Here is a 13083-nt window from a genome sequence, read left to right as displayed (position 1 = left end):
GAACCCATCAGAAAATTTGCGTTCCTCTGTCCACAGCCAAGGGTTCTATCAATGAGCCCCGTGGGCATATGTGATGATGACCGGGCTCAGTCAGGTCCTCCGGAAGGAAAACATTACCGTGAACTCAGAAGTCTTTCCCTGGAAGCATTCTGAATCGCGTTCGGTCCTCAGGACCTGTTCGTCCGGAAGACACAGGAGAGTGCATTTTCCCGTCTCCTTCCAGGAACTGAATCAGGATTGGCCCTGAGGCTGGTGAATGGAGGTGACAGGTGTGAGGGCCGGGTCGAGGTCCTGTACCGAGGCTCCTGGGGCACCGTGTGTGATGACAGCTGGGACACCAACGACGCCGACGTGGTCTGCAGGCAGCTGGGCTGTGGCTGGGCCACGTCGGCCCCTGGAAGTGCCCGGTACGGTCAGGGCTCAGGGCCGATCGTCCTAGACGACGTGCGCTGCATGGGGCACGAGAGCTACCTGTGGAGCTGCCCTCACAATGGCTGGAACACACACAACTGTGGACACAGCGAGGACGCTGGTGTCGTCTGCTCAGGTTGGTCTCACAGAAGCTGGGTGTCCCTCTCTGGGGGTGTGGTTTCCTTCTTTCACTCTGATCCCCTCTCAAAGCATTGTCTACACTTCTCGCTTCCTTACATCACCTTGTCTCTCTGCTAAGAATTAGTATGAGCTCTTTGACAAGCTGTCAGGCATGTAGCTGGTGAATTGGAGCAAAGAACCAAACTGAAAGTGACTTGAAGCCCTTTTTCTCCATATGCCACAGTGCAAGCCAGAGGCAAGAGAGGCTAGTTCTGTCACGAGGTCTCTGAATGGAGGTCATGGCCTAGGAATGCAGGTGGCCCAGGGATTGGTTCCTGCGTCCTGCACGGTAGCCCCTGCAGGGAACCGGGATGCACTGTCTGGGCAGTAGATCTGCCGTGCGCAGGGCAGTGGCCCCTGTGCGGCTGCCAGCCACAGCCTTGTCACCACCTACAGACAAGCCTGACAGATCTCACTCGGACTTTGGACTTTGAACTAGACGCCTCAGTGTTGCTGCCTCAGTGGGCCCATAAATGCTCTGAGGCTGATGTCTGCTTTGGGTCCACTCGGCCATCTAGACACAGAGCTAATCACCTTGACATTGGAAATAAGGGATGCTGGGCTGCCTGGACCTCTCAGGAGGAGCCTCTTTGGGGGGTGAGGATGGCAGCGGTACCACCCCGCGTGGCAGGGCTCAGGCATGGACTGAGCAGGTCACCCGGTCAGCGCCGTCCCCCTTTGCCCCTGTGGTGCCCCTTCTGTGCAAGGTGTCTGATCTGCCTTCTCTCTCTCCCAGGTGCCAGGCCCCAGTCCACGCTCCTGCCAGGTGAGTCCCGTGCCTCTTGACTCCGGGCTGTCCCCTCCCTCCCCACCCACCTCCACAGACTCCAGGCAGGAGCCCCAGGCGGGGCAAGTGGACGTTTGCCCCCTCTCAGTACCTGCCCTGGTCACTCTAGAGCTAGCAGACGCTTCCAGAGGAGCCATAGCACAAGGGTCCTCGCGTCTGACTCAGCGATTTAAGGGCATTGTGGCTACACAGTGTCTCCCCAGAGCTTTGGGTGACAGGGAGGCCTGTTCTGGGGTCATTTCTGCCTGAAAGCATTGTCTAGACCGAGAGTTATGTGTGTAGGGAGAACGGGGGCTGTTTCGGGACCCACCCCCCGCCCCCCACGGAGTCCAAAAGGGATACTTTCCCCAGAGAGCACTCAGGCAGGAGAGCGTGCTAATTGCTCCTGTGGAGCGGGGCGCCTCATCGCCATGCCTTGGACATTGGAGGGCATGGTCCGGCTCACGGCCGGCTCTCAAAAAAGACCTATTCCTCCCCCAGGCAGTGGAGAGTCTCAGACTCCACATTCCCTGATGTGAGTGACAGGTCACTAGAGCAACCCTGACTGTAGACACCTTCTCTCTAATCCTGCTGTGCTTTCCCTTCAGGCTGGTGGACGTCCACAACTCCTGCCGTCGGTAAGCATCACTTGGATCCTGCAGACACTCCACTCATCAGGCCTGGGTGCAATTCCTGACTCTTGGTTTGAGCCTCTGAGCTCACCGCCTCATCTAATGTGGGTGGTTCCTTTCGTGTGCCCGAGTTGTGGAGAACCTTCACCTCCCAGTTGTGGCATACATTACTCAGAATGCTTTGGTTGCCAAGTGACCGGATCCGACTCACACTCTCTTTAGTTGGGGGTGGGACTGGGGGCCGCAATGGCTTCCATAGGTCAGTGGTAGGACGGTCTTCAGGTAGAGCTGGATCCAGAAGTTCCAGTACAGCTTTTCCCCTGCACTTTTCTTACCCCTATTGTCTCATGTTTACGGACTTCACTGTCAGCTTTCTTCCTGCCAAGGGACAGTTGTCAGCCTCAGGTGTACATCCCAGGAGGGGAGATAGTCTTTTTTTTCTAGCTCTTCAGCTGACAAGCCCTGGAAAGACTCTGAACAGCCTGCTACCAATAGATGCCTTCTTCGTAATGAAGTCCATGGGCTCTGATGATTTTCAGTGGGTGCACGGCTTGGTCAAGAGTCAGCATAAGTTTGGGGTTAAAAAATGACATGAGTGAGTGCTCAGCAGAAAAGTAGTCTTCAGAATAACATTGGGCCTGATGGAGCGGGTTCCCATGTGGGAGTGAACATCTTAAGGTGGCTCCTTGAAGGGGTCTGGGAAGCTGTCTCTGCTGTGCTCCTGCTGCAGGGGCTCAAGTTCATCCCAGTGGTCCCTGAAAATTCAGGCTGTGGGCTTCCCCTCTTCCCACCTCCTTCCCAAGGCTGGGATCAGCCACTGAAATGCTGGGCCTTGTGGGGAACCCATCATAAAATGTGCGATCCTCTGTCCACAGCCAAGGGTTCTATCAAACAGCCCCGTGGGGATAAATGATGATGACCGGGCTCAGTCAGGTCCTCCGGAAGGAAAACATTACCTTGAACTCAGAAGTCTTTCCCTGGAAGGATTCTGAATCGCGTTCGGTCCTCAGGACCTGTTCGTCCGGAAGACACAGGAGAGTGCATTTTCCTGTCTCCTTCCAGGAACTGAATCAGGATTAGCCCTGAGGCTAGTGAATGGAAATGACAGGTGTGAGGGCCGGGTCGAGATCCTGTACCAAGGCTCCTGGGGCACCGTGTGTGATGACAGCTGGGACACCAACGACGCCAACGTGGTCTGCAGGCAGCTGGGCTGTGGCTGGGCCATGTCGGCCCCAGGAAATGCCCAGTATGGTCAGGGCTCAGGGCCGATCGTCCTGGATGACGTGGGCTGCTCGGGGCATGAGAACTACCTGTGGAGCTGCCCTCACAACCCCTGGAACACACACAACTGTAGACACAGTGAGGATGCCAGTGTCGTCTGCGCAGGTTGGTCTCAAATAATCTAGGTGTCCCTCTCTGGCGGAGTCGTTTCCTTCTGACATTCTGAATCCCTTTTACAGCATTTTTACATTTCTTGCTTCCTTACATCACCTTGTCTCTCTGCTAAGAATTAGTATGAGCTCTTTGACAAGATGCCAGGCTTGTAGCTGGTGATTTGGAACAAAGAACCAAACTGAAAGTGACTTGAAGCCCTTTTTCTCCAGCCACAGTGCAAGGCAGAGGCAAGAGAGGCTAGTTCTGTCACGAGGTCTCTGAATGGAGGTCATGGCCTAGGAATGCAGGTGGCCCAGGGTTTGCTTCCTGAGTCCGGGACAGTAGCCCCTGCAGGGAACTGGGATGCACTGTCTGGGCAGCAGATCTGTCGTGCGCAGGGCAGTGGCCCCTGTGTGGCCTGCCAGCCACAGCCTTGTCACCACCTACAGACAAGCCTGACAGATCTCACACGGGTTTTGCACTTTGAACTAGACTCCTCAGTGTTGCTGCCTCAGTGGGCCCATAAATGCTGTGTGGCTGATGACTGGTTTGGGTCCACTCGGTCATCTAGACACAGAGCTAATCAGCTTAACACAGAAAATAAGGGATGCTGGGCTGCCTGGACCTCTCAGGAGAGCCTCTTTGGGGGGTGAGGATGGCAGAGGTCCCACCCCGCGTGGCAGGGCTCAGGCATGGACTGAGCGTGTCACCTGCTCAGCGCCGTCCCCCTTTGCCCCTGCGGTGCCCCTTCTGCGCAAGGTGTCTGATCTGCCTTCTCTCTCTCCCAGCTGCCAGACCCCAGTCCACGCTCCTGCCAGGTGAGTCCTGTGCCTCTTGACTCCGGGCTGTCCCTCCCTCCCCACTTACCTTCACAGACTCCAGCCAGGAGCCCCAGGCGGGGCGAGTGGACGATTGCCCCCTCTCAGTACCTGCCCTGGTCACTCTAGAGCGAGCAGACGCTTCCAGAGGAGCCATAGCACAAGGGTCCTCGGGTCTGACTCAGCTATTTAAGGGCATTGTGGCTACACAGTGTCTCCCCAGAGCTTTGGGTGACAGGGAGACCTGTTCTGGGGTCATTTCTGCCTGAAAGCATTGTCTAGACCGAGAGTTATGTGTGCAGGGAGAACGGGGGCTGTTTCGGGTCCCACCCCCGCCCCCCCGCGGAGTCCAAAAGGGATACTATCCCCAGAGAGCACTCAGTCAGGAGAGCGTGCTAATTGCTCCTGTGGAGCGGGGCGCCTCATCGCCATGCCTTGGACATTGGAGGGCATGGTCCGGCTCACGGCCGGCTCTCAGAAAAGACCTATTCCTCCCCCAGGCAGTGGAGAGTCTCAGACCCCACATTCCCTGATGTGAGTGACAGGTCACTAGAGCAACCCTGACTGTAGACACCTTCTCTCTAATCCTGCTGTGCTTTCCCTTCAGGCTCGGGGACGCCCACAGCTCCTGCCAATGGTAAGCATCACTTGGATCCTGTAGATACTCCACACATCAGGCCTGGGTGCTATTCCTGACTCTTGGTTTGAGCCTCTGAGCTCAGCACCTCATCTAATGTGGAGGGTTCCTTTCGCGTGCCAGAGTTGTGGAGAACCTTCACCTCCCAGTTGTGGCATACATTACTCAGAATGCTTTGGTTGCCAAGTGGCAGGATCCCAGCTCACACTGCCTTGAGTTGGGGGTGGGACTGGGGGCCGCAATGGCTTCCATAGGTCAGTGGTAGGACGGTCTTCAGGTAGAGCTGGATCCAGAAGTTCCAGTACAGCTTTTCCCCTGCACTTTTCTTACCCCTATTGTCTCATGTTTACGGACTTCACTGTCAGCTTTCTTCCTGCCAAGGGACAGTTGTCAGCCTCAGGTGTACATCCCAGGAGGGGAGATAGTCTTTTTCTTCTAGCTCTTCAGCTGACAAGCCCTGGAAAGACTCTGAACAGCCTGCTACCTATAGATGCCTTCTCCGTAATGAAGTCCATGGGCTCTGATGATTTTCAGTGGGTGCACGGCTTGGTCAAGGGTCAGCACAATTTTGGGGTTAAAAAATGACATGAGTGAGTGCTCAGCAGAAAAGTAGTCTTCAGAATATACTTGGGCCTGATGGAGCGGGTTCCCATGTGGGAGTGAACATCTGAAGGTGGCTCCTTGGCGGGGTCTGGAAGCTGTCTCTGCTGTGCTCCTGCTACAGGGGCTCAAGTTCATCCCAGTGGTCCCTGGGGATTCAGGCTGTGGGCTTCCCCTCTTCCCACCTCCTTCCCAAGCCTGGGATCAGCCACTGAATTGCTGGGCCTTGTGGGGAACCCATCAGAGAACATGCGTTCCTCTGTCCACTGCCAAGGGTTCTATCAAACAGCCCCGTGGGGATAAATGATGATGACCGGGCTCAGTCAGGTCCTCCGGAAGGAAAACATTACCTTGAACTCAGAAGTCTTTCCCTGGAAGGATTCTGAATCGCGTTCGGTCCTCAGGACCTCTTCTTCTGGAAGACACAGGAGAGTGCATTTTCCCGTGTTCTTCCAGAAACTGAATCAGGATTGGCTCTGAGGCTGGTGAATGGAGGTAACAGGTGTGAGGGCCGGGTCGAGGTCCTGTACCGAGGCTCCTGGGGCACCGTGTGTGATGACAGCTGGGACACCAACGACGCCAACGTGGTCTGCAGGCAGCTGGGCTGTGGCTGGGCCACGTCGGCCCCTGGAAGTGCCCGGTACGGTCAGGGCTCAGGGCCGATCGTCCTAGACGACGTGCGCTGCATGGGGCACGAGAGCTACCTGTGGAGCTGCCCTCACAATGGCTGGAACACACACAACTGTGGACACAGCGAGGACGCCGGTGTCGTCTGCTCAGGTTGGTCTCACAGAAGCTGGGTGTCCCTCTCTGGGGGTGTGGTTTCCTTCTTTCACTCTGATCCCCTCTCAAAGCATTGTCTACACTTCTCGCTTCCTTACATCACCTTGTCTCTCTGCTAAGAATTAGTATGAGCTCTTTGACAAGATGCCAGGCATGTAGCTGGTGAATTGGAGCAAAGAACCAAACTGATAGTGACTTGAAGCCCTTTTTCTCCATATGCCACAGTGCAAGGCAGAGGCAAGAGAGGCTAGTTCTGTCACGAGTTCTCTGAATGCAGGTCATGGCCTAGGAATGCAGGTGGCCCAGGGATTGGTTCCTGAGTCCTGCACGGTAGCCCCTGCAGGGAACTGGGATGCACTGTCTGGGCAGCAGGTCTGCCGTGCACAGGGCAGTGGCCCCTGTGTGGCCTGCCGGGCACAGCCTTGTCACCACCTACAGACAAGCCTGACAGATCACACACGGGTTTTGGACTTTGAACTAGACACCTCAGTGTTGCTGCCTCAGTGGGCCCATAAATGCTGTGTGGCTGATGACTGGTTTGGGTCCACTCGGTCATCTAGACACAGAGCTAATCAGCTTAACACAGAAAATAAGGGATGCTGGGCTGCCTGGACCTCTCAGGAGAGCCTCTTTGGGGGGTGAGGATGGCAGAGGTCCCACCCCGCGTGGCAGGGCTCAGGCATGGACTGAGCGTGTCACCTGCTCAGCGCCGTCCCCCTTTGCCCCTGCGGTGCCCCTTCTGCGCAAGGTGTCTGATCTGCCTTCTCTCTCTCCCAGCTGCCAGACCCCAGTCCACGCTCCTGCCAGGTGAGTCCTGTGCCTCTTGACTCCGGGCTGTCCCTCCCTCCCCACTTACCTTCACAGACTCCAGCCAGGAGCCCCAGGCGGGGCGAGTGGACGATTGCCCCCTCTCAGTACCTGCCCTGGTCACTCTAGAGCGAGCAGACGCTTCCAGAGGAGCCATAGCACAAGGGTCCTCGGGTCTGACTCAGCTATTTAAGGGCATTGTGGCTACACAGTGTCTCCCCAGAGCTTTGGGTGACAGGGAGACCTGTTCTGGGGTCATTTCTGCCTGAAAGCATTGTCTAGACCGAGAGTTATGTGTGCAGGGAGAACGGGGGCTGTTTCGGGTCCCACCCCCGCCCCCCCGCGGAGTCCAAAAGGGATACTATCCCCAGAGAGCACTCAGTCAGGAGAGCGTGCTAATTGCTCCTGTGGAGCGGGGCGCCTCATCGCCATGCCTTGGACATTGGAGGGCATGGTCCGGCTCACGGCCGGCTCTCAGAAAAGACCTATTCCTCCCCCAGGCAGTGGAGAGTCTCAGACCCCACATTCCCTGATGTGAGTGACAGGTCACTAGAGCAACCCTGACTGTAGACACCTTCTCTCTAATCCTGCTGTGCTTTCCCTTCAGGCTCGGGGACGCCCACAGCTCCTGCCAATGGTAAGCCTCACTTGGATCCTGCAAAACACTCCACTCATGAGGCCTGGGTGCAATTCCTGACTCTTGGTTTGAGCCTCTGAGCTCAGCACCTCATCTAATGTGGAGGGTTCCTTTCGCGTGCCAGAGTTGTGGAGAACCTTCACCTCCCAGTTGTGGCATACATTACTCAGAATGCTTTGGTTGCCAAGTGGCAGGATCCCAGCTCACACTGCCTTGAGTTGGGGGTGGGACTGGGGGCCACAATGGCTTCCATAGGTCAGTGGTAGGACGGTCTTCAGGTAGAGCTGGATCCAGAAGTTCCAGTACAGCTTTTCCCCTGCACTTTTCTTACCCCTATTGTCTCATGTTTACGGACTTCACTGTCAGCTTTCTTCCTGCCAAGGGACAGTTGTCAGCCTCAGGTGTACATCCCAGGAGGGGAGATAGTCTTTTTCTTCTAGCTCTTCAGCTGACAAGCCCTGGAAAGACTCTGAACAGCCTGCTACCTATAGATGCCTTCTCCGTAATGAAGTCCATGGGCTCTGATGATTTTCAGTGGGTGCACGGCTTGGTCAAGGGTCAGCACAATTTTGGGGTTAAAAAATGACATGAGTGAGTGCTCAGCAGAAAAGTAGTCTTCAGAATATACTTGGGCCTGATGGAGCGGGTTCCCATGTGGGAGTGAACATCTTAAGGTGGCTCCTTGAAGGGGTCTGGGAAGCTGTCTCTGCTGTGCTCCTGCTGCAGGGGCTCAAGTTCATCCCAGTGGTCCCTGAAAATTCAGGCTGTGGGCTTCCCCTCTTCCCACCTCCTTCCCAAGGCTGGGATCAGCCACTGAAATGCTGGGCCTTGTGGGGAACCCATCATAAAATGTGCGATCCTCTGTCCACAGCCAAGGGTTCTATCAAACAGCCCCGTGGGGATAAATGATGATGACCGGGCTCAGTCAGGTCCTCCGGAAGGAAAACATTACCTTGAACTCAGAAGTCTTTCCCTGGAAGGATTCTGAATCGCGTTCGGTCCTCAGGACCTGTTCGTCCGGAAGACACAGGAGAGTGCATTTTCCTGTCTCCTTCCAGGAACTGAATCAGGATTAGCCCTGAGGCTAGTGAATGGAAATGACAGGTGTGAGGGCCGGGTCGAGATCCTGTACCAAGGCTCCTGGGGCACCGTGTGTGATGACAGCTGGGACACCAACGACGCCAACGTGGTCTGCAGGCAGCTGGGCTGTGGCTGGGCCATGTCGGCCCCAGGAAATGCCCAGTATGGTCAGGGCTCAGGGCCGATCGTCCTGGATGACGTGGGCTGCTCGGGGCATGAGAACTACCTGTGGAGCTGCCCTCACAACCCCTGGAACACACACAACTGTAGACACAGTGAGGATGCCAGTGTCGTCTGCGCAGGTTGGTCTCAAATAATCTAGGTGTCCCTCTCTGGCGGAGTCGTTTCCTTCTGACATTCTGAATCCCTTTTACAGCATTTTTACATTTCTTGCTTCCTTACATCACCTTGTCTCTCTGCTAAGAATTAGTATGAGCTCTTTGACAAGATGCCAGGCTTGTAGCTGGTGATTTGGAACAAAGAACCAAACTGAAAGTGACTTGAAGCCCTTTTTCTCCAGCCACAGTGCAAGGCAGAGGCAAGAGAGGCTAGTTCTGTCACGAGGTCTCTGAATGGAGGTCATGGCCTAGGAATGCAGGTGGCCCAGGGTTTGCTTCCTGAGTCCGGGACAGTAGCCCCTGCAGGGAACTGGGATGCACTGTCTGGGCAGCAGATCTGTCGTGCGCAGGGCAGTGGCCCCTGTGTGGCCTGCCAGCCACAGCCTTGTCACCACCTACAGACAAGCCTGACAGATCTCACACGGGTTTTGCACTTTGAACTAGACTCCTCAGTGTTGCTGCCTCAGTGGGCCCATAAATGCTGTGTGGCTGATGACTGGTTTGGGTCCACTCGGTCATCTAGACACAGAGCTAATCAGCTTAACACAGAAAATAAGGGATGCTGGGCTGCCTGGACCTCTCAGGAGAGCCTCTTTGGGGGGTGAGGATGGCAGAGGTCCCACCCCGCGTGGCAGGGCTCAGGCATGGACTGAGCGTGTCACCTGCTCAGCGCCGTCCCCCTTTGCCCCTGCGGTGCCCCTTCTGCGCAAGGTGTCTGATCTGCCTTCTCTCTCTCCCAGCTGCCAGACCCCAGTCCACGCTCCTGCCAGGTGAGTCCTGTGCCTCTTGACTCCGGGCTGTCCCTCCCTCCCCACTTACCTTCACAGACTCCAGCCAGGAGCCCCAGGCGGGGCGAGTGGACGATTGCCCCCTCTCAGTACCTGCCCTGGTCACTCTAGAGCGAGCAGACGCTTCCAGAGGAGCCATAGCACAAGGGTCCTCGGGTCTGACTCAGCTATTTAAGGGCATTGTGGCTACACAGTGTCTCCCCAGAGCTTTGGGTGACAGGGAGACCTGTTCTGGGGTCATTTCTGCCTGAAAGCATTGTCTAGACCGAGAGTTATGTGTGCAGGGAGAACGGGGGCTGTTTCGGGTCCCACCCCCGCCCCCCCGCGGAGTCCAAAAGGGATACTATCCCCAGAGAGCACTCAGTCAGGAGAGCGTGCTAATTGCTCCTGTGGAGCGGGGCGCCTCATCGCCATGCCTTGGACATTGGAGGGCATGGTCCGGCTCACGGCCGGCTCTCAGAAAAGACCTATTCCTCCCCCAGGCAGTGGAGAGTCTCAGACCCCACATTCCCTGATGTGAGTGACAGGTCACTAGAGCAACCCTGACTGTAGACACCTTCTCTCTAATCCTGCTGTGCTTTCCCTTCAGGCTCGGGGACGCCCACAGCTCCTGCCAATGGTAAGCATCACTTGGATCCTGTAGATACTCCACACATCAGGCCTGGGTGCTATTCCTGACTCTTGGTTTGAGCCTCTGAGCTCAGCACCTCATCTAATGTGGAGGGTTCCTTTCGCGTGCCAGAGTTGTGGAGAACCTTCACCTCCCAGTTGTGGCATACATTACTCAGAATGCTTTGGTTGCCAAGTGGCAGGATCCCAGCTCACACTGCCTTGAGTTGGGGGTGGGACTGGGGGCCGCAATGGCTTCCATAGGTCAGTGGTAGGACGGTCTTCAGGTAGAGCTGGATCCAGAAGTTCCAGTACAGCTTTTCCCCTGCACTTTTCTTACCCCTATTGTCTCATGTTTACGGACTTCACTGTCAGCTTTCTTCCTGCCAGGGACAGTTGTCAGCCTCAGGTGTACATCCCAGGAGGGGAGATAGTCTTTTTCTTCTAGCTCTTCAGCTGACAAGCCCTGGAAAGACTCTGAACAGCCTGCTACCTATAGATGCCTTCTCCGTAATGAAGTCCATGGGCTCTGATGATTTTCAGTGGGTGCACGGCTTGGTCAAGGGTCAGCACAATTTTGGGGTTAAAAAATGACATGAGTGAGTGCTCAGCAGAAAAGTAGTCTTCAGAATAACCTTGGGCCTGATGGAGCGGGTTCCCATGTGGGAGTGAACATCTTAAGGTGGCTCCTTGAAGGGGTCTGGGAAGCTGTCTCTGCTGTGCTCCTGCTGCAGGGGCTCAAGTTCATCCCAGTGGTCCCTGAAAATTCAGGCTGTGGGCTTCCCCTCTTCCCACTTCCTTCCCAAGGCTGGGATCAACCACTGAAATGCTGGGCCTTGTGGGGAACCCATCATAAAATGTGCGATCCTCTGTCCACAGCCAAGGGTTCTATCAAACAGCCCCGTGGGGATAAATGATGATGACCGGGCTCAGTCAGGTCCTCCGGAAGGAAAACATTACCTTGAACTCAGAAGTCTTTCCCTGGAAGGATTCTGAATCGCGTTCGGTCCTCAGGACCTGTTCGTCCGGAAGACACAGGAGAGTGCATTTTCCTGTCTCCTTCCAGGAACTGAATCAGGATTAGCCCTGAGGCTAGTGAATGGAAGCGACAGGTGTGAGGGCCGGGTCGAGATCCTGTACCAAGGCTCCTGGGGCACCGTGTGTGATGACAGCTGGGACACCAACGACGCCAACGTGGTCTGCAGGCAGCTGGGCTGTGGCTGGGCCATGTCGGCCCCAGGAAATGCCCAGTATGGTCAGGGCTCAGGGCCGATCGTCCTGGATGACGTGGGCTGCTCGGGGCATGAGAACTACCTGTGGAGCTGCCCTCACAACCCCTGGAACACACACAACTGTAGACACAGTGAGGATGCCAGTGTCGTCTGCGCAGGTTGGTCTCAAATAATCTAGGTGTCCCTCTCTGGCGGAGTCGTTTCCTTCTGACATTCTGAATCCCTTTTACAGCATTTTTACATTTCTTGCTTCCTTACATCACCTTGTCTCTCTGCTAAGAATTAGTATGAGCTCTTTGACAAGATGCCAGGCTTGTAGCTGGTGATTTGGAACAAAGAACCAAACTGAAAGTGACTTGAAGCCCTTTTTCTCCAGCCACAGTGCAAGGCAGAGGCAAGAGAGGCTAGTTCTGTCACGAGGTCTCTGAATGGAGGTCATGGCCTAGGAATGCAGGTGGCCCAGGGTTTGCTTCCTGAGTCCGGGACAGTAGCCCCTGCAGGGAACTGGGATGCACTGTCTGGGCAGCAGATCTGTCGTGCGCAGGGCAGTGGCCCCTGTGTGGCCTGCCGGGCACAGCCTTGTCACCACCTACAGACAAGCCTGACAGATCTCACACGGGTTTTGCACTTTGAACTAGACTCCTCAGTGTTGCTGCCTCAGTGGGCCCATAAATGCTGTGTGGCTGATGACTGGTTTGGGTCCACTCGGTCATCTAGACACAGAGCTAATCAGCTTAACACAGAAAATAAGGGATGCTGGGCTGCCTGGACCTCTCAGGAGAGCCTCTTTGGGGGGTGAGGATGGCAGAGGTCCCACCCCGCGTGGCAGGGCTCAGGCATGGACTGAGCGTGTCACCTGCTCAGCGCCGTCCCCCTTTGCCCCTGCGGTGCCCCTTCTGCGCAAGGTGTCTGATCTGCCTTCTCTCTCTCCCAGGTGCCAGACCCCAGTCCACGCTCCTGCCAGGTGAGTCCTGTGCCTCTTGACTCCGGGCTGTCCCTCCCTCCCCACTTACCTTCACAGACTCCAGCCAGGAGCCCCAGGCGGGGCGAGTGGACGATTGCCCCCTCTCAGTACCTGCCCTGGTCACTCTAGAGCGAGCAGACGCTTCCAGAGGAGCCATAGCACAAGGGTCCTCGGGTCTGACTCAGCTATTTAAGGGCATTGTGGCTACACAGTGTCTCCCCAGAGCTTTGGGTGACAGGGAGACCTGTTCTGGGGTCATTTCTGCCTGAAAGCATTGTCTAGACCGAGAGTTATGTGTGCAGGGAGAACGGGGGCTGTTTCGGGTCCCACCCCCGCCCCCCCGCGGAGTCCAAAAGGGATACTATCCCCAGAGAGCACTCAGTCAGGAGAGCGTGCTAATTGCTCCTGTGGAGCGGGGCGCCTCATC

At 56.0% G+C, this 13083-nt stretch overlaps 2 protein-coding genes across 3 annotated transcripts in view; both read left to right on the top strand.

Annotated features, from left to right (window-relative positions):
• The window catches only part of DMBT1 (deleted in malignant brain tumors 1), a 64017-nt gene that overhangs the window by 35096 nt on the left and 15838 nt on the right, over positions 1-13083 (top strand). For both annotated transcript variants that reach the window (XM_060033906.1, XM_060033907.1), the window contains 7 exons: positions 224-547; positions 1328-1357; positions 1966-1995; positions 3052-3375; positions 4152-4181; positions 4789-4818; positions 5875-6198. In XM_060033906.1, the coding sequence (XP_059889889.1) occupies positions 224-547; positions 1328-1357; positions 1966-1995; positions 3052-3375; positions 4152-4181; positions 4789-4818; positions 5875-6198 (1092 nt within the window). The remainder of the gene's footprint in view (positions 1-223; positions 548-1327; positions 1358-1965; positions 1996-3051; positions 3376-4151; positions 4182-4788; positions 4819-5874; positions 6199-13083) is intronic.
• LOC138414301 (scavenger receptor cysteine-rich domain-containing protein DMBT1) lies at positions 7888-11876 on the top strand. The gene is made up of 5 exons (XM_069541519.1): positions 7888-7900; positions 8704-9027; positions 9804-9833; positions 10441-10470; positions 11527-11876. Exons 1-5 carry the CDS (start codon positions 7888-7890, stop codon positions 11868-11870), a joined length of 741 nt encoding a protein of 246 aa, XP_069397620.1. The 3' UTR covers positions 11871-11876.

The sequence above is a fragment of the Delphinus delphis genome, chromosome 16 (assembly GCF_949987515.2).
Source record: "Delphinus delphis chromosome 16, mDelDel1.2, whole genome shotgun sequence".
Classification (NCBI taxonomy): domain Eukaryota; kingdom Metazoa; phylum Chordata; class Mammalia; order Artiodactyla; family Delphinidae; genus Delphinus; species Delphinus delphis.
Note: the sequence above shows the minus strand (reverse complement) of the source record. Positions and strands in the feature narration are given on the sequence as shown.